At 45.9% G+C, this 20,011-nt stretch overlaps 1 protein-coding gene across 1 annotated transcript in view; it reads right to left on the bottom strand.

Moving 5' to 3' along the window:
* CDS2 (CDP-diacylglycerol synthase 2) overlaps positions 1-6,278 on the bottom strand; it is a 65,343-nt gene extending 59,065 nt beyond the window's left edge. Inside the window, exon 1 of the mRNA XM_066593058.1 lies at positions 6,122-6,278. Within this exon, the coding sequence (XP_066449155.1) occupies positions 6,122-6,172 (51 nt within the window). The 5' untranslated portion in view covers positions 6,173-6,278. The remainder of the gene's footprint in view (positions 1-6,121) is intronic.
* Positions 6,279-20,011: the final 13,733 nt, after the last annotated feature.

The raw sequence follows: 20,011 nt of genomic DNA on the forward strand, positions 1-20,011 counted from the left end.
ATGGCAGAAACCCGCAGCTAAGCCATATATATGTCTACTGTGGATCTGTGCACGGATTTAGCCCCATCACTGGGCAGTATCCATGTGCACAATTTCCAACCTGGATCCACATTAAGTAGCGACGTGTCACTTCTTCATGCTAATTTGCGTTAAAAATTCCCCATGTGGATTTTATGCATTGATAGAACTAAACCCAAGTGTAAATCCGCTGCAAAATGTTGCTACTTCGCTGCAGATCACTGCTGCAGTTTGTGGAGGCGGAATCGGCATGGAAAAATCCACATCAGATTCCATTGTGTGAAAAACCTACACAGAGTACATATGGTGCCATATAGAGTACTTCCTATAGTCTCTATACAGTGTTAGACAGGGTGGACTTTTAGGAACTACTTGACACATTTGGCGAGCTTGTGGAAGAGTACATCGGTTGTGGCGTTGTATTAGCCAACGAAGTAGGAAAGTCCTGGGACCAACTATTCCCTTTACCTCTGCAGTTTAACCTCTTAAGGACCAGAATGCTTTGATTAGGGATTTTATCCATGAGGTCGTTTTTTTTCAGCTGTCAAAATGATTTTTGCAGTGTTTTTTTCTGTGACATATAGGGCTATTTTTTATATCTTTTTTCACTGATTTTTTTTCTATTTTTGATGTTCAGTGGGGGGAAAAAAAGAATTTATAGTTGTTTATTTTAGCATAATATATTAGTTTTAAAATAAAGTACAGGGATAATCCTTCATTTCGGACATTTTGATATATAATTTATAGAAATCATTAAGTGCTACATTTCCGGCAAGAGAGAAGACAGAAGCAGTTAACTTCTCTTCTCCTCTGGGTCCTCAGCTTTGACCAACAGCCAGGGATCGAACCTGCTCCTGCTACAACTGTATTTTTACCATCAACGAGGATTAAAGCCCAGGATCAAGTGCCGTAAATTTACGGCATTCTGTCCTTTTGTGGTTAACTTGGATAAAGATCTCGAGGTCTTAGAAATAAGCAATATCAATTGCTTCAGTTTATCTTAATAGCCACTTGTATTCATATTGCCCATAAATGGAGAGTTACTACGCTGTCCTATATGTCAGTTATAGCTGTGTGAATCAGATTATGCTGTGAGAAACAGTTACAGACATAACAACAGATACCAGGCATGTCTGATAAACTGTGATGACACTGAGTACGTTACCCAACAAATCTCCATTTCACCCCTTTGTATAATGTTTGACCAATTGTCTATAAATAGTCTAGTATAAATAAGCAAACAAAGTATCTTCACACGATTCAAGGACAGATACAATTGTATCCACTTCTCAGAACTACATGCTAGTCTGACACTGAATGTAAAGGACAGCGATCTCACAACAGCAAACATCTTGAAAATGGTGAAGAATTGCCAAAGTTTACAAGAAAGTTGTATATCGTCACTTATACAATGATTATGCTTTATTTGGATAAAACCCACAGTCCAAAAGTAAAAAGGGGCACTCAAACAACTAAAGAGGCTTTCTAGTAAACTGGCGATCTCAGTAGCTCCACCCAATGTTTGCAAAGGACTATAGAATGGAGATTATACCCAAAGGGCAAGTGACGTAAAACAGGATGTAGCAGCTGCATCTATAGGCAAACGCTGTAACAAACGCAGCTCATTCGGGCTTTCTCCACTGATACAAATCATCTCTTGCACAAGATCATTAATAGCATCTGTTTCAGAAGAACAATTTATAAATATGTGGAAACAGTGGGGAACCCCTGAAGGCGGTGGAAGGGAGCGGGCACAAGGCAGCGTTATGTATGCAGCCTGTATGGCGGCACTCCGTCCAACACGGCAATATAAAGCCATGACGTTCTGTCCCTCCAGGTACAACAGCCACCTTTCTTCCCTGCAAAAGGTTTTCCTGGAACTGCAGCACTACAATACAAGTGAATCGACATTAAGGACTACCTAATGAAAGAGTGTCATACTTTCCATAGGAGATTCCCTATAAGAGGATGCAGAATGTATGCAGCTTACAACGGCTGCATCTTTTGGGTAACTCTTGTACTACATGAGTCATCCGAAAAACGACAGTCACACCACATTCCTATGGATTTCTACACTACAGGGAGACAGCTGCTTCTGCCATGCGATGCCAAGCACAACAATGCCAGCTGACTGGCCAAACTAAAGGAAACCTGTCATCACTTTCCACTGTATTACACCAAGCCCAACGACAGAATACTGATCAATACTTCTTTCAAATACTTCTTTTCTTCTGGATCCTAACAAAACCACACTTGCATAATCAGAGATTATAAGATTCCTGCACCGCATGCAGATTATACAGCCTGGTCCGGTGGGCATCCTGGACTATATGTGGTGGCTTGATGTTTTTGCCCTAAACCCGCCCCTCCCTGCTATGAGCAATACACTATCAATCGATTGCAGCAAATCTCGTGCGCACACCGTTAGTTCATTAGCGGGCGCATGCACAGATCATCAGGCCTTTGTGTATGCAGCGTGCCCATCTATATATGTGCTGGCTAGCGAACTCGCTATAGAGAAAAAACTCTAAGCATCTGACAGATGTGGGTCCCAAACGTGAGATCTGCATCTATCTGCAGAATGGTGGTCTCTCGACCTGTGACCCGCCTGATGAGCATGCATGACATTCCTCAGGGGTCTCCAAAAACATGTTAATAGGTGAATTTAAAAACTGTGGGCATCAATGGGGGCAGAACCCATAATGTAAAGCAGTGCATAATACGTATGCGGCATACAAATAAAGGGATGATTTAAAGGGATTGCGATAACTGCCATGTAAGTGAATGGAGAGAGCCATGAATATGTACTGTCACTTCTTCATTCTCCACCTAGAAGCGGTGGAGCGCTACTGTCCCAGAGATGGGACCCCCTATTTATCTAGACATTAATGGCAAAGGTTTTAGGATGGGAAATCCCTTAAAACCACTTGCCACCCAAGCTAGTTTTGGCGTTGATGACCAAGTCCAATTTTTCAAATTTGACATGTTTCGTTTTATGCGCCAATAACTTTGGAATGCCATTACTTATTCACGTGGTTCTGAGAATGTTTTTTGTGGCACATTTTACTTTAGAACCATGGGAAAAGTTGGTTGATAAGTTTTGTGTTTATCTAAAAAAAAATTTTGGCAACATTTGGATTTTACAAAATTTGACATTTTTGGTTTGTAATACATTTTTGGCTTGTACAAATAGTCGTACCACACAAAAAAGTATAGCAGCAATTTTTCAAATTTGGAAGAATATTCCCAAACACTGTTTCCAGGGAGCAGCTTTAAAGTGGGGTTGATGGGCCTCTGTATTAGAAACCCCCTATAAATCACCAATTATAAAGACTGCAACCCTCAAAGTCCTTATTTAGGAAGTTTGCTAAACTTTTAGGTGTTTTACAGGAATTAACGCAAAGTGGAGGTGAAATTTAAACATTTCAAATTTTTGGGCAGATTTTCAACTGGGAGGGTCTCTAGGAGGATTCTTTACAGGGAGATAGATAAGGACTGCCTGGGCATTTCTAGTCAATGGGCAATCCTATCAATCACAGCTGAGAATTTGCTTTGAATTATATCCAGTCTAGGCAATGCTCTGTGAGCAAAAATTCATCCATAAGGGCGTTCTTACATAAGCAGAAGGGCCTGCCGCCAATGCTCCCATTTTAACGCTAACTACAGGCTGGGTTTGCAACTGTTTGACAATTAGCAGTAAATTGCAAGCGATAGCAGCATCCGCTAATGATTAGTGCAGTAGCACCCTAGGGGCATGTTAATACTAGGTGGAAACGCTGCAGAATCTCCCCTGTCAAAATCAGCACTGTAGATTTAGATTTTGACCAGGAAACAGTTGCGGATGCACAGCTGATTTAAGGCCGAATGCACATGGCCGGGTTGGAAACCTCGCAGCAGAATCAGACCCTGTGCCCCCGCATACATGTCAGTTATGCCCTCTCTCTGCTCTGCCGATGTGTCACGGCTGGCGCACGGACGCACGTGTGCAGTGCAGAGAGTTGCGAAGGCGATGATGCGGATCCGCCACGACTCGCAGCGGATGGATGGCTGGCTTCCATTGAGTGCAATGGATGCTGTCCGTGCGAGGCCCGCACTACAGTATGACATGCTGCAATTTTAACCAGCGAGCGGAAATTGTGGTTGATTTCCACTCATAGGCAGAGAGAAGAGTTTTCCTTGCACGTTCTATGGGGAGTGATTGCTGCGGGATCCAGAGGTGAACGCTCACTCCGGATCCCGCAGTGCAAATACAGCCATGGGGTCTTAAGTAGCCACATGTCAGCACACCCTGGCATAGGTTACCTGGCAGCCTCTATTGAGGGCCGAGATGCTGGGGGACCTGCCACTTCTGCATCGAGTTTCCCGTAGCATTTCCTCCCGTGTGTATGTACCCTAACACATCTCTCTTGCCCTGTTTAGTTTGTTACAGTTTATCAATGTAGGTAGAATCTACCAATGGGAAAGCCAGGTTGTTCACGACTGCCCAGATTGTATACCATAGTAAAGGGACTCTGCAACAACAGCAAGCAGAGATCTTGAAAGACAATTATCTTTATAAGCTGCAACATTTTTCATTGGTATTAAAGGGCTCTTCCCATCTAAGTAAGCCGCGGCACACCATTACAACATACCATGACTTCCTGATCTGTGTGGGCTGGACCGCAGAAGCTTTATATGGACTGCTCCATACAAGTGAATGGGGTTGGGTTTCAGTACCTGCACAGTGCTGTGTCACAGGAGACCTAAGGCATTCTGCAGAGCACTGTGGCCTCTTCATTAAAGTGGTTGTGCCACTAGTGCAAGTTATCCCTAATCCACAGAATAGGCGAACACTTGCCGAATGGTGGGGGTCCCCCACAATCTTGGGAACAGGTCTCCTGTGTCTCGCTCAACCGGTCACTGCAAGGAGGGGGTGTTGCTTTTTCCCACGCAGTGATGTCACTGCGAACAGAGCGCTGGTCGACCATGCACAGTCGTTGCTCCATTCATTTCAATGGGGCTGACATAAGCATCAGAGCAGGTGCCGCTCGGCTACCTCTGTAGTCCCATTGAAAGTGAATGGAGCACTAGCGCAACAAGCTCTCCATGCAATCTTCTCACTGTTGGGGTTGCAGTAAAGAAGACAGAGGACATGGAACCCCCGTTCTTGAGACTGTCAGAGGAAAGATCCCCACCAATCAGCAGTTATCCTGTGGATTGGAGATAACTTGTCATTTTGGTACAACCCTCTAAAAAGGGATTGTGGGGTTGTCATAGCTGTTGGACCCAACAAGTCATGGCCTACCCTAGCTGAGACGCTGCTTTAAAACCATGAGGGGAAAAAAACTCTTAAGATCTTGCAATGCTGCTTCTTTGGCCCTTTCTTGGTCTGTACCGTGGGGACTTGGACGCTGGTCCTTAGACCCTCGGCACCGTCTGTTCACAGACTTGCATCACTCTTGGGTATCTCAACTAGAAGCTGTAGGTGGGAATGTCATGTTGGCTGGACTGGCAAACCACTACCGGGAGGAATGCGGAAAGCTGCTTACCACCAAAGGAAGAAGAACCATCCCAAGCCATCAGAGTCCCAAATAACTCTTCCGGTTTCTGCTGAGTGAATGGCGTACAATATGTGTGTTTGCCGTACATGCGGGATCTTCCCCAGATATGTACTGAAAACACGTGAACGCATCTGTACTGAGCAACACTTCATTCTGGCTCCTAGATGGGGGTCCTGAGCTGAAGACCCCTCTATATCCTCCCAATACCATAAGAGTGGCCGTCGTGAGACCACCTTTCACCATGGATTTCTCCATGCTTATGGCGCGGTGTAGTCATTCCCCACTTCCGTTGACTTCTATGGAGCGACATCTCCCCAGTTTTGGGTCGCACAACTGATTGCTAGGAAATGCAATATTTATTGGCTGTTACATCACAGACAGCGCAGCCCCAACGCACTGCGATGTAACGACAGTCCAGCCCTACGGAGAGCTAAACAAAGTGCCATGTCTGAAAAGTCACATCATGTGATGCCAAATGCCCATCACCAATAGTCTATAGAGATGCTGTGCAGGATGTCACCAATGGATGTGCTGCTGCCTACCAGCTCCTCTCCCCCCTGTACCTTCTCCTCCGGCTCCTGCTCCCCGGCCACCCGGTGCCTCAGCTCCGTCATCCTGCAGGGAGGACACAGCGCTCTATTCCGCTATGTGTATAACGTACAGACCGATGCCGGGCCCGCGCTGACGTGCTGTGCAGCTCCCGTCCTCCTCCGCCGCCTCCTGAGCGGCAGCGCGCATGGCGGGTACGCGCACCCACAGCCTTACTCCCATTGGTCCCAGCTGTAGCTGAAGCCCGCCCCTATTGGCTGAAAAGGAAAGCGCGTGCCCGTGTAGAATACGAGGTCGCTACATCTCCTGCTCCGATGATGTCACGGGGTCTGGATAGAACGCTGAGGGTTCGATCCTTGTTACATTCTATATACATGGAGTTACATAACAGCCAGACGGTCGGGCTATATACTCTACATGTATACAACTAGAGGCTCGGGCTACGTACTGTACATGTAGTTACACAACCAGCCTCTCCTGTAATCCGTGTGCTGTAAACTACTGGGGGTGCAGAACCCCGTAAATTAATCTGCATTTTCGCTGATGAACCTAGTGGAGTCGCTGTTGCTATATATGACTTTATATATATATATGACTTTATATGCCCCACAAAAAGGAGTTAGTCCCCAATCCACAGTATAGGGGATGGCTATCTGATCGGTGGGCCTTTCAACAATCATGAGGATGGAGGTCCTAAGTATCTCCAAATGAATGGCGCAGCAGGCGTGCGTGCCCACTACTACTCCATTCATTAGATTGGGCCTGTGTAAAGTCAATTACTTAACAAGGAGAAATGCAAAGCCCTACATCTGGGCAAGAAAAATGAAGAAAGCACATAGAGAATGGTAGGAATTGGGCTAAGCAGCAGCACATGTGAAGGAGACTTGGGTATACTAATGGATCATAGACTGATGGCTCTTTAACACGGAGGAATTTGCACAGCTAACTTACACGCGCAAAGAAAAAAAAATCGCGACTATTAGAATCAATGGTTTCTTATGGAAACGTTCAGATGAAGGAATTTCAGCCGCACAAAAAAACTCGCATCCAAAAAGAAAGGACATGAGGGACTGTTATTCACACAACTCAAATTCCCTGCTGCATGAAAAGATGGAACCTGACTAGAGATAAGCGAGTATACTCGCTAAAGGCAATTGCTCAAGCAAGCATTGCCTTTAGCAAGTATCTCCCCCGCTCGAGACTGCAGGTTCGGGTGCCGGCGTGGGGGAGCGGTGAGTAGCGTCTGTCAGCAGGAGGGAGCGGGGGGGAGAGAGGGAGAGCGAGATCTCCCCTCTGTTCCGCCCCGCTCTCCCCTGCAGCTCCGTGCTCGCTGCCGGCACCCGAACCTGCAGTCTCGAGCAGGGGAGATACTCGCTAAAGGCAATGCTCACTCAAGCAATTGCCTTTAGCGAGTATACTCGGTCATCTCTAGACCTGACCTATCTTTGGTGCATGATGCGCAGGAGTCTCCCTAGACTCCTATGAGAGCTGGACAAAAAGGGAGAGAGTGCTGCCACGCTGCTAAAGCCAGAAGCATGTTTTAAATGTCCCACAGTATGCTCCTGTTAGTTCCCATGGGAATGAGAGGACTCGTCCACAGCAGGGAGAGAGAGAGCAGATGAAGGGAGTCCTCAGGGAACCCTCTTCATCGCTGGGGACTTCCTTCATCTCCGTGGGGCTGGAGGGATTTCCCTGTAGTGGGGAGATGATGGATTTCCCCACAGCTGGGATATCCCTCCAGCTTCCTTGCAGGGGAATCTCTCTCTCCGCTAAGGGGATATCCCTCTAGCTCCCCTGCAGGGGAATCCCTCTCTCCCCACTGCGGGAAAATCCCTCCAGCTCCCCTGCAGGAGAATCCTCCCATCCCTGCTGAGATGAAGGGAGTCCCACGGGCTTTCCCTCATTTCTCTCTCTCCTCCCAGAGCAGCAGAATTTTTTTTCAGCGACACACAGCTCCCAATCGTGTGAATTGGCAATTTCACCGCTAATTAAGCCTGGCACACAGGCTAGCGCGATATGGAGCCGTGAATCTCTCCCCCATATCGCGCTCTCCACTATGTGAAATCCCCGTAGATGCGATGGGTTTTCATGGATTTCACATCCGTTTGCGCCGTGATTTTTATTCCACCCGTATAGTGCAAGAATAAATACCCAACTGTATATCATCTGTATGCTGCTTCTGATGGGTTTTGTTGTTGTTGTTGCTTTTACAGTGGTGGTGACCATATTACGCTAGGGCTATATGGAGACTTCTGGCTGTGACAGCAGTCACACAACCAAAAATCTCTGTACAGGTCTGCAACCTCACACCGTCACTGAAATGAATGGGTTCACGGTACGACCTGCAATTTGCCCCAACCTGCTGGTCACAAAACATGCACTGAGGTTGGATTTTTTTGCAACCTGTGGACTTGTATGACAAGGATACAGAGCTACACAGCAATCTTTGGTTGGGTGACCCTTGTTATGATTAAAATTTGCTGTGTAGCCCTAGCTTAATTCTTACAAAGTGAACCATAAGCTTATTTGTAGGACCGTATCTATATATAGTAAGCTTGGTTCTGGTATCGTCTCTATGTAGTCAGTGTCAGATTATTGTAGAACTTTGGCCCTGTTTCAGATGAGCATATTGTAGCACGGATCCATATTTCAGACCTGTTACAGATGACGTTACAACCATAGGTCATCAATATTTCATCGGTATTTCATGTGTATATTTTATTTTCTACTGGAGAAGTACTGATCTGTATTTGGCCAATAGAAAATAGAGTATGGAGGCAAAAACACAAACAATAGGTCAGGCTGTATTTTTTAAAAATAGCCATGAGTAATGTGGCCAAGTGATTTACATTAGCTTAGTGTTATGGACCCCAAAGCATGGACCACAAGGTGGTCTTATGAGGGTCACTATGGTATGTACGTTATTGGGATGATATAGAGGGGTCCTCAGCTTAGAACTCCCCATCTATGAGCCAGAATAAAGAGCCATTCGGTAAGGGTGCGATCACAATGGATTTTGCAATAGACAGACATAGCTTATTCTAAAACTTCACCTGAATGATATGGTATAAAGAGGACCTGTCATGCCCACTTCAGCAGGACTGCAGCCCCGCTGACTCTACAGATGCTTCTCACTGTCATTGGGTGACATCAGATTACTCCACCCACCGATGTCACATATTGACTGCCCACTTGACACATTGACAGTGTCAGGAGCTGGATCTAACAAGCTCCTGTATGGAGAAACAAAGGCAGCTATAGAGTCAGTGGCTCTGGAGAACTATGCAGCCAGCCCCACTGTAGACATACAGCAGACACAGGGACAGGTCCTCTTCATACAACAGCCCCATTCTATATAAAAGATTTCTCAAGACTACAATCTTCTTGTGTTGCCTTGGGAATTCTGTGCGATGCTGCCACCTGCAGGAAGCACCGGTTATGTCTCTAGGATGTCTAGCCCATGGAACATGGTTTTGAAACGATATGATATGTATTATAAGAAGCCCTGGATCTTGCTGGACAGGGCCCTATGTTCTTCCGATATCTATACATTATATATAATATGTCATGTATGTTATAATGGATGAAGATTTTGTGGTTATATGTAGATGTGAGTTATAAATGTTGTGACACATTGGGGGGAATTCCCTGAGCCCAGCATTTCCTCCATTGGGCTTAGTAATATTTCCCTGGACACACAGTGTGCTGAATACACGCCTCTTCATATATTCAGCATATCATCTGCTTCTCTGTGTGCCTTGCCAGAAATATATGCCTGGTCGTGATAATTTTGGGATAAATCCTACATAAGGGTGCCTTCACACTGGCGATGAAATCGCAAAAATATGAAGTGAATGGCTCCGTGCACATGTGTGATGTTTTAATGCTTGCGATGCAGCGTTAAAGCCAAATCGTGGCATGTCTATCCTTTTTGCGATCTCACCCTATTGCTTCCAATGGGGCTGGCGGCAGCAGCACCTGCCCCATTGAGATCAATGGGGGATGCTCGCGATCCTCTGCCACTGCCGTGACAGCAGTGGCAGAGGACTCCCAGTGGCAAAGATTCACTGATCTAAATGCACCAAAAGACATATCCCCTTCATTTTCAGGCCGGTGAGTGTCCCAGAGGTCAGATCTCCAAGGACCATAAGGTGATGGCATATCCTAGCGCTATGTCATCCCTTTATAAGATAGGAATAACTATTTATTAATGAGCCGACCTGTTGGGCAATGATAACAGAATGATTTAGCCCTTTCAGGACAAGAGATTTTTCATTTTCGTTTTTTCCTCTCCACTGTTAAAAAAAAAATCATAACTTTTCATTTCCAACCAATTTAGCCATATCAAGGCTAGTTTTTTGTGGGACAACTTGTATTTTTATTTTACCATTAAGGCCTCATTCACACCCGTATGTGTAAAACACTGCATGGGTGACACAGCGGTTTACTGGCCTGTGGAGTCGGTGATGAGTCGGTTATCACTGTTGCACGACAGCGTATCTCATGCATCTCATTCTGTATCTCATGTAATTCCTCGCTCTATCTCATTGCGGCGTTGTGTATAGCGTATAGACAGCATTGCATATGCTACGCATAAAAAAGAATAGGGGTGTTCCTGCGTGATATGTGGTGAAGTAGAGCCCGCTGCGACCTTTTTCATGCGCAGATCTATACCCAATGTTTACACCCAATGTACTTTCATTGACTCCATTCACCGCTAATCAAGCGACAGTGCAGCACGCGTGTAATACACGGTGAAAGTACGGTCGTGTTTTTTATTCCGGTTTACTATTTTTAAAAATCTTTTATTAAAAAAGGTTATTTTCTGTTGCCATCTTCTGACCACCATGACTTCTTTATTTTACTGCTGATGGGAATGTGTGATGGCTTGTTTTTTCAGGGCAAGCTGTAGTTTCACTTGGTACAATTTTGATTGTTTTCTCTTAAAATGTTTTTTTGACACAGGCTCATTTAAAAAAGTGCAATTCTGGCATTGTGTTTTTTCTTTCTGATGGCATTCAATGTGTAGGATAAATGATGCTTATGTAACTAGAGAAGTCTTTTATGGACACAGCGATCACAAATATGTTTGTGTTTTTTTATGATCAAAATAGGAAAAGGGTTTATACAACTTTTAATATTTTTTGTAATAGCTAAAAAAAAAACTTTTAACTTATTTTTTATTTTTTGGCCTAATAGGGGACTTGAACTTTTGATCATTTGACCACTTACACAAGATACTGCAATATTTGAGTACTGCAGTTTATCGCATTTCTGCAGATATTCTATTGAGCCCTGCCACAAGCATAGCTCGGTACTGGTGTATCTTGACGCCACTGGAAGCTAGGGGTTTAACAGGGCTTGGATGCAGGAAAGCCCTTGTCACACCCCTAGCTCCCGATTGGCGTACTTTAGTAAGGTCCTAGCAGTACTGTGTGTAGAGATTTTTGCCTGCCATGCAGAGTGACGGTTAGGGGATTATTCTCCTAACAGGACAATAATCCCTTACCCTAACCCTCCAAGGCATGGCAGGGCAGGCAAAAATCTCAACACGGGAGGCAGCAATATGTCGCAGCGGTCCCCCTTCAATCTACCCTCCACAAGCTGCTCACTCCGGGCAGAAGGGACACGGACAACAGGGAGCAGCAGCAGCACCGAAGGGCCGGAGTACTCTGTGCTGGTGCCACTGGCTCAGCATATACTGCATGTCCTGCCGCTACCACTCGGGACAGAAGGGAGCAGCGGGGAAGCGCCAGGGAACACACTCTCGGAGGTAAAATGTGGGACCGGTCGAAGAGGCTGCCACACTCACAGCAGCAGCGGGGAAAGTGTCAGGGAACACATTGCCGGAGGTGACATCTTGGGCCACCCAGGGAACCTGTGACACTCACAGCAGCAGCGTTGAATGGCGGACACCAGAGTGCAGCAGCATGATTAAACAAAACACGCTACACACGCAGGGTTTCTATTGAAGCCAATGGAAGCCGTTCGTCCCGCGGCCACTCTGCAATCATCATTGCAGAATGGTCGTGAGAGCCACGTCATCGCCACAGCGAAGGCACGGCGTCATGCTGGCCTGCACATCCGCAATGTGGGAAAAAGATGCTGGACAGGTACGTTAGGGCCGCTGGCCAGGTACAGGGTTGTGCTCTGCTGCGGAATCCCGCATGTGAGGAACGACCCAGCCGTGTGCAGGCAGCCTTAATAAAAGCTAATTAATTAGTTATATGTATCCCAAAAATAGTGACGTTGAAAATTTGAACTCATGTAGCAAAAAACGCGAATATCTCAGGGGAAGACATGAACTGCAAATTCACATATTAGGCCGGCTGCACACGGCCGTGACGGGCTCCGCCACGGAATTCCGTGGCAGAGCCCGTCACGGCGCCCCCCAGAGACCCCATACTTACCTGCGGATCCGGCCTCCTGGGTCCCGCATGACGCTTCGGTGTGACGCGCCGCGGGTGAAGTCGGGTGATTTCACGGAGCGGAATTCCACGGTGGAATTCCGCACCGTGAGCACTGAGCTATTAGGTTCAATAGAACCTAATTGCTGCGGGCAACGGGCATTACGCGGCGGAAATCCGTTCGTGGGAAGGAGGCCTTATACATTGATCTAGTGTTTCTCAACAGTGTTTTTAACGATAAACATGATGTTCTTGGTTCTTTGATCAAATTGTGCAAGATTGGCCACGGAAAAGTACTCTGGCACCACACTCTCATGAAAACTGTCTAAGGCCCCCTGTCCACGGGCGTTATGAAGTCCCGTGGCGAATCTCCGCTGTGGGAGCTGCTGCCCGGGAGCAGGAGCCGGCATCTGACAGATAGGCTGACCGCGGAGAATCGCGGCAATTCGCAGCATGCTGCGAATTGCCATCTGCGAGCGGAGAATCGCAATGATTCTCTGCTTGTTGACATGGGACCAGCGCTTTCCATAGCAACGCTATGGAAATCTTCGCACGGAGTTATTTGCTGGCGATTTACCACCGGCGAAATCATGCCCGTGGACAGGGGGCCTAATGCAAAATGTATATGGGCGGGTCAGATTCCGCGTGCGGGATCCCGCAGCATAATCCAACCCTGTGCCCGGCCGGTGACCCCTGCATACCTGTTCGCAGTCGCCTCTTCTGCATTGCGGATGTGCCGGCTGGTGCCCATGCGCAGTACAGAAAATGCCGCGTCATCGCTAGGCAATGACATGAAATCCGCAAAGGGCCGTGGATTTACTTCAATTACTTCAATGAAAGCCGTCCGCGCGGAAGCTGCGCTGGAATAGCACATACTGCCAAAATACAGGTTCCATTAGGGGAACGACCCAAAAGCACAACACCACTGCTGCCAAGCTGAGCCCTTTTTTTTCCCAGCCACGGGATCACACCAGCTAAAAACTAGGCTAGGTCAACAGAAGAATAAAAACGTTTTGGATTTCAGTATATGACCATCAGAAAGCGGGAAAAAAACTGCTGCCTCCTTAAGGGGTTCAGTGTGAATAACCAAAACATTTGTATGCCACCTTAAGGGCTCCTTCCCACAGCGGAAGATAGCGTGAAACCGCTTCCCCGCCCACCGCCAGCTGCGGTAAGTATTGGGGTCTCTGGGGGGGCGCCGTGTTTGTTTCTGCAGCTGTGTCTATGTTATGAGCTTAGTTTGTTCTGCATTTATTTTATGAGTTTGGTTCTGATTCTGTTTTGATGCATTAGGATTGTTCTGGTGATGTATTTCAGTTAGGCCTTGTTTAGACAAACGTTTTTTTTCTACACAAATAGCTGCACAAAAAGATCGCCGCTCGCGTGTGAGAAAATTCGATGAACTAAGTCAAAGGTGCAATCTACATTTACGCATAATTTGCTCATTCACACGATCCATGGTGCGCGTTTAATCCAGCTTCCATAGGAGTCAAGGGGAACTCCTGCACAACCTGCAACAAAGATAGGTCAGGTCCTATCTTTTCATGCAGCACGCACCTAAGGCCTCGTGCCCACGGCCAGGTCGGATTCCGCCTGTGAAGTATTGCAGCGGAATCAGAGCCGGCGCCCCCAGAGACCCTATACTTACTTCTCCAGATCCGTCGCAAGTGTCTTGCCCGGCGAACCGCCGTGCATGCGCAGTGCAGGACATGAAGCGCCCACGCTGGGCTGTGATGTAGATTCTCGTGGTACTTCCGCTTTGCCCACTGCGCAGAATATCGCGGGACGGATGGCTTTGATTGACTGCAATGGAAGCCATTCGCACGATTTTCCGCACAGAATAGAACATGCTGCGATTCTCCCCCATGAGTGGAAAATAGCAGTTGATTTCTGCTCGTGGGCAGGGGAGAATTGTTTACCACAGCATGTCTATGGATGGACATTGCTGTGGATTTCGTGGCCGGTGTCTGAATGCAAATTCTACAGCGATAATCCGTCCGTGGGCATTCGGCTAGTAATGCTTCAATAGTAAACCATTGGTTCTAATAGACGTGATGTTTTGTGTGGCTATTTATGCACAAAAAAACACTCATCTGAATGAAGCCTTAGGGTGACTGCACACGGGCGGATTTAAATTGCAGAATTCGGTTCAGGCGACCGCATCTGGATTCCGCAGCAAATACTGCCCATAGCATGCAATGCAAAAGGGATTCTTCATGCACACCAGTGGAAACCAATTGTGGTTCCCTGCCGCGGATGAAAAATCGCAGCATGCTCTATTTTCCTGCGAATTTTGCACAGATGGCTTCCATTTAGGTCAATGGAAGCCGTCCGAACCACGACCCATACGGATTCCACGGGAAAAGCTGGAGTTAAAAAAAACAAAACAGGTATGCGCGGATGTCGGCTGGGCACAGGGTCAGAATCTGACCCGTCCGTGTGCATGTGGCCTTAAATAAATAAATTTTAGAAATAAAGGATGGTGTAGCTAGCCACATACAGCCAGACCACGCCCATCTGGCCTACATCGCACACTTCTTTGATTGCGATACTTGTCAGCGTTAAAACTCACATTTCGCATGGCTGTATATGCGGTTTTCAGGCAGATGAAAAAAATTGCAGGTTGTTGCAAAAACCTATTTAGCTGAAAATAAGACATACCCTGAAAATAAGACATAGCATGATTTTCCAGAATTTTTGAGGATGCAAAATGATTTTTCAGGCTTTTTGAGGATGCTTGAAATATAAGCCCTACTCCCAAATTAAGCCCTGCTAACAGTTAATTAAAAAAGTCAATTTAAATAGTGTCCAGGCAGCTATACATGTAAAAAAGTTAAACCTTTTTGAACAAAAATTAATATAAGACACTGTCTTATTTTCGGGGAAACACGGTAGTTGAAATTTTTTTTAAAAAACATCGCACTTGCGTGTGAGCGTGATGCAATTTTCTCGCGCTCTCATAGGAAAAAAAATCGGTGATTCGTGAACAAGTTGGACATGCTGCAATTTTTCAATTTCAGACTGTCTGTTCAAGAGAAAAATCACTTGTGTTTAAACTCATTGAAAATAATGAGTTCTTATCCTGTGCAAGTTTCGTACATATCGCAATCAGACAGAACTTGCGCAGGGTTCGTTCTCATAAGCTCGTTTTGCACACACTGGAAAAAGTAGGACCTACTCTATTTTCCTGCATTTTGCGCAACATAGGTCTCGTAATAGTCTATGGGAGGTGTGAAAATACGTAAGTGGAAGGGTGTGACAATGCGCAAAACACAGGGGAAAGAACATATATGGACCTTATTAGACTTAAATAGCCATTAAGGGCTCATGTCCACGAGCGTCGTGGAATACGCCCGCAGATTTACGCCGCGGGAGTACCACGATTAAAAGCAAAGAAGTGCCTGCCAGTGATCATGGAATTCTGCTGTCTCCATTAATGCTATATTAACAGAGACCTCCCACGGTGTAAATCTGCGGGAAATAGAACATGCCGCGATTTATTTCCCGCTGTGGAAATACACGGTAGAATTCCGCATGTGAGCATTGGCAGGCAGAAAGCTGTTAGGTTCAATAGAACCTAATGGCTGCGAAATCTACGTGTGGATTTCCGTCCCGGGAACCGCGGTAGAAATCCAACCGTGGGCATTCACCCTTTATCCACAGAAAGGTTGTGTTCACCACGTGTGTTCAAGGATCCATGGAAAAGGCGTGTCACACACACGTGTGACTTGGCCTTGCGTCTGCAAGAAGTACAGTAGTGTGCGCAGATACGAACAGATTATGTACCTCTTCAAACCTCCTTCATGCGTGAATATGCTGTGCTGCAGCAAGCATTTTTGCGCATAGGCTCGAGTGAGCTCAGATGCTGCCCAGCAATTGTCAGGCAAACACAAACACTAGTGGCTAATGCTAGCACTCGTGTAGCAGCACCCTCAAATATACAATCTTTTCAATAATATTTGGATTATATGTAAATACTTGCACACACAATCTTGTGACATATAATGTCTACACGGACCCTGCACATTGCGTGTCCTATCACTGTCCGTGAAAACGGATGTGAATTGGACATGCAGAGGTTTTTCCACATAGATGAAGGAACAGCCACCTGAATACCGGGGGCGCTGTGAATGAGCTCTTTTGCCACAGAGCTAATACTTTGATTCCATAAGCTAGCCCCCATAAGGTAGCACTCAGTGTAAACAGATCAGTCTGCTGAGAGGGCTGCGTAGGAGTTTAACGACATGATTACATTTATGGCTCGTAGAAACACAATGGAAGGATTTAGTGATGGAACAAATTCTAAAGATCATCATGTATATATTTTATGAGTCAGTCAATATGTCGGATCTTTAATGCTGGCTAAAGAGCTTTATATGTGTTCTGTTCATTACAGTTTACATTAGTCTAAAAACGTTGTCGTACAATTTCCATTATGTAAGCGTAAATAAAAATAGAATTCCATGAAACCCGTCCTTTGATCATGTGGACAGAAGTCTAGATACCAAGGCTGGGATAATGAGCAATTAATTGATGGAAAAAAAACAAAAAAACAATGCCTTATCTGTAACAGGGATGAAAATGTTAACCTTGTGCAGTCAGGTAAGGCCGGATTCACACGAGTGTATTTGCGCACGAAAAACTTGCACGCACAATACGCAGAAAATAGAACTCATCAACCCCTTAACGCTGCAGGACGGAGATTTACGTGGGGGCCATCTTTGTTCATACAACCGACACCCGGCAGCAACAGCTCCGATAAGCCGTGTGGCTCATCAGAGCTGTTAACCTTTTAAATGCCGCTGTCAACTCTGACAGCGGCAATTAAATCCCCTGAATGATGTTCGGGGGTCGCGTATGGTTTGCTCCCTTCCCCCGCGGTGAGATTGCAAGGAGCATTGCGGGTGTCAAGGCAGCCGGGGGGCCTTCTGAAAGGCCCCATGGCCATTTTGGCAGAATGCCTATCAAGCCATGCCCAAGGGGTGGCTTGATAGCCTACCTTTTCAATCGCAGCCTACCTTTTCGATCGCGGCCATGCCCATGGGGTGGCTTGATAGCCTACCTTTTCGATCGCAGCCTACCTTTTCGATCGCGGCCATGCCCATGGGGTGGCTTGATAGCCTACCTTTTCGATCGCAGTATGATGTAATGCTACCGCATTACATCATACTGAAGGAGTGATCAAAGCATCGCATGTTGTTGTCCCCCCTGGGGACTAAAAAAAAAGTTAAAATAAGAATAAAGTTTTACTAATTATTTAATAGAGAAAAAAAAGTTATAAAAGTAAAGAAAAAACTTTTTGCCATATTTATAATAAGAATACATATTTGATATTGCTGCGTCCATAAAAGTCCGATCTATTAAAGTGATGCATTATTTACCCTGTGCAATGAACGTCGTCAGGAAAAAAAAATAATGACCGCCAGAAATGTGCCTTTTTGGTCACCCTGTGTCCAAGAAAAAATGCAGTAAAAAGCAATCAAAAACATTGTGTGTATCCCAAAATGGTACCAATGCAAACTACTGGACGTCCCACAAAAAATGAGCCCTCGCACATGTCAATAGAAGAATAAAAACATTATTGTGCTCAGAAAATGGCGGCAGAAAATAATTTTAATGCTCACTCGAGTAATTGCCCTTAGGCCTTAGTCAGACGGGCGATTTTTCGCACGATTTGCGCATGCGTCCGGCGATTTTATAAAACCATTGCTTTGCAATGGTATCGGACACATGAGCGCTTTTTATGCGCTCGTCCGATAAATTATAGAACAAAAAATCGCAGATCGCACCTATCTGCGATCTGCGATTCCTGTTCTCTTCTGTATATGCGCTCAATGGGGCCGGCGGCAGCAGCGCCGACCCCATTGAGAACATATAGAAGACAAATCATTCTTCTCTGCCACAGCTGTAACAGAGAAGAACGATGTTTGCCCATTGAATTCAATGGAGCGGCAATACAGCCGCTCCATTGAAAGCAATGGGCTGCCGGCGTGCGCGGGGTGAATTGTCGGGAAGGGCTTAAATATATAAACCCTTCCCTGCAATTCATTCTAAAATGTGTTAAAATAAAAAAAAATTGTATACTCACCTTTCCGCTGCAGCCGGAGTCCAGCCGCGGCCGCTGTCAGTTCTCCTGAACTGCTTCTTGGCACTATTCAGCCGGCGGGGCTTTAAAATCCCCGCCTGCTGAATGATCTGCCTCTGATTGGTCACAGCCCTGACCAATCAGAGGCAGGTTTCACTCATACACCCATTCATGAATTCATGAATGGGTGAGTGACTGCTGCCTCTCAGCGCTGAGCCAATCAGGGGCAGGTCTGACTCACATCCATTCATGAATTCATGAATGGGTGTGAGTGAGGCATGCCTCTGATTGGCTGAGCGCTGAGCCAATCAGGGGGCAGGTCTGACTCACACCCCCTTCACACCCACTGCAGGACGGCCACGCGGAGCTCCGGCTGCCGGGAGAAGGTGAGTATACAATTTTTTTTTATTTTAACACATTTTAGGATGGATTGCAGGGAAGGGCTTATATATTTAAGCCCTTACCGACAATTCATCCCGGGCTCGCCCGCAGCGCATTGCTTTCAATGGAGACGGCTGTATTGCCGTCTCCATTGAATGCAATGCGCTGGACAGCTCCGGCCCGTTTCTAATGAAACATGGCTAGGAGCAGATTTTCGGGCGAAAAATCGCCCGTCTGACTAAGCCCTTAGCGAGTGTGCTCGCTCATCTCTAGTACTGACTCATAGAATAAAGTTATCAGGTCATTTTTGTTGTAATTTGTGCGCCTTAGAAACAAGATGCACTGAAAGATGGCGGAATTTTGTGTTTTTGTTTTTTTTTCATTTTACTCTACTTAGAATTTTTTTTTAAGTTTTTCAGTACATTATATGGTACATTACAAGCTCTCATACAGCTACATCGATGGTTAAATAAAGGAGTAAGGGCTTTACCCACTAGCGTTTTTTTTTTCAAATGTCAATGGGACTTTCTAATGTTAAAATCGCATCGCACAAAAATTGTAAAAAAAACACAGCGAAATCGCATCGAAAAAAAAAAAACACTAGTGGGTAAAAGCCCTTATGGGGGAGGTAAAACCAAAAATGGGAAAAAAAGGGCCATGTCCCTAAAGGGTTAATTTCAATGGGTTAGCTCACATGCACGTATTTAGCGTTTGCAATTCGGTTGCACAAAAAAATACGCAGCATGCTGTGTTTTCCTGTGCATTTGCGCAAGTAAAGAACACATCTTGAAATCGTTAAACTAATTGTCCAGTTCGATGGCTGAGAGCATCGATGCGTTTTTTTTCCGCACGTGCAATTGCGCACAACTAACGCACGCAAAACGTACAGTGAAAAATACTGTTGAACATGGAAATACGCAATGCCGAATCTACAAATACACATATCCTTGTGTGAATCCAGCCTGAATGCTATACTCGCTAGAGTTTATCTGGAGAGGTGACAAGGAGGGCTGCGGCTTATTCAGGGAAGT

Source organism: Eleutherodactylus coqui, chromosome 2 (assembly GCF_035609145.1).
Source record: "Eleutherodactylus coqui strain aEleCoq1 chromosome 2, aEleCoq1.hap1, whole genome shotgun sequence".
NCBI classification, from domain to species: domain Eukaryota; kingdom Metazoa; phylum Chordata; class Amphibia; order Anura; family Eleutherodactylidae; genus Eleutherodactylus; species Eleutherodactylus coqui.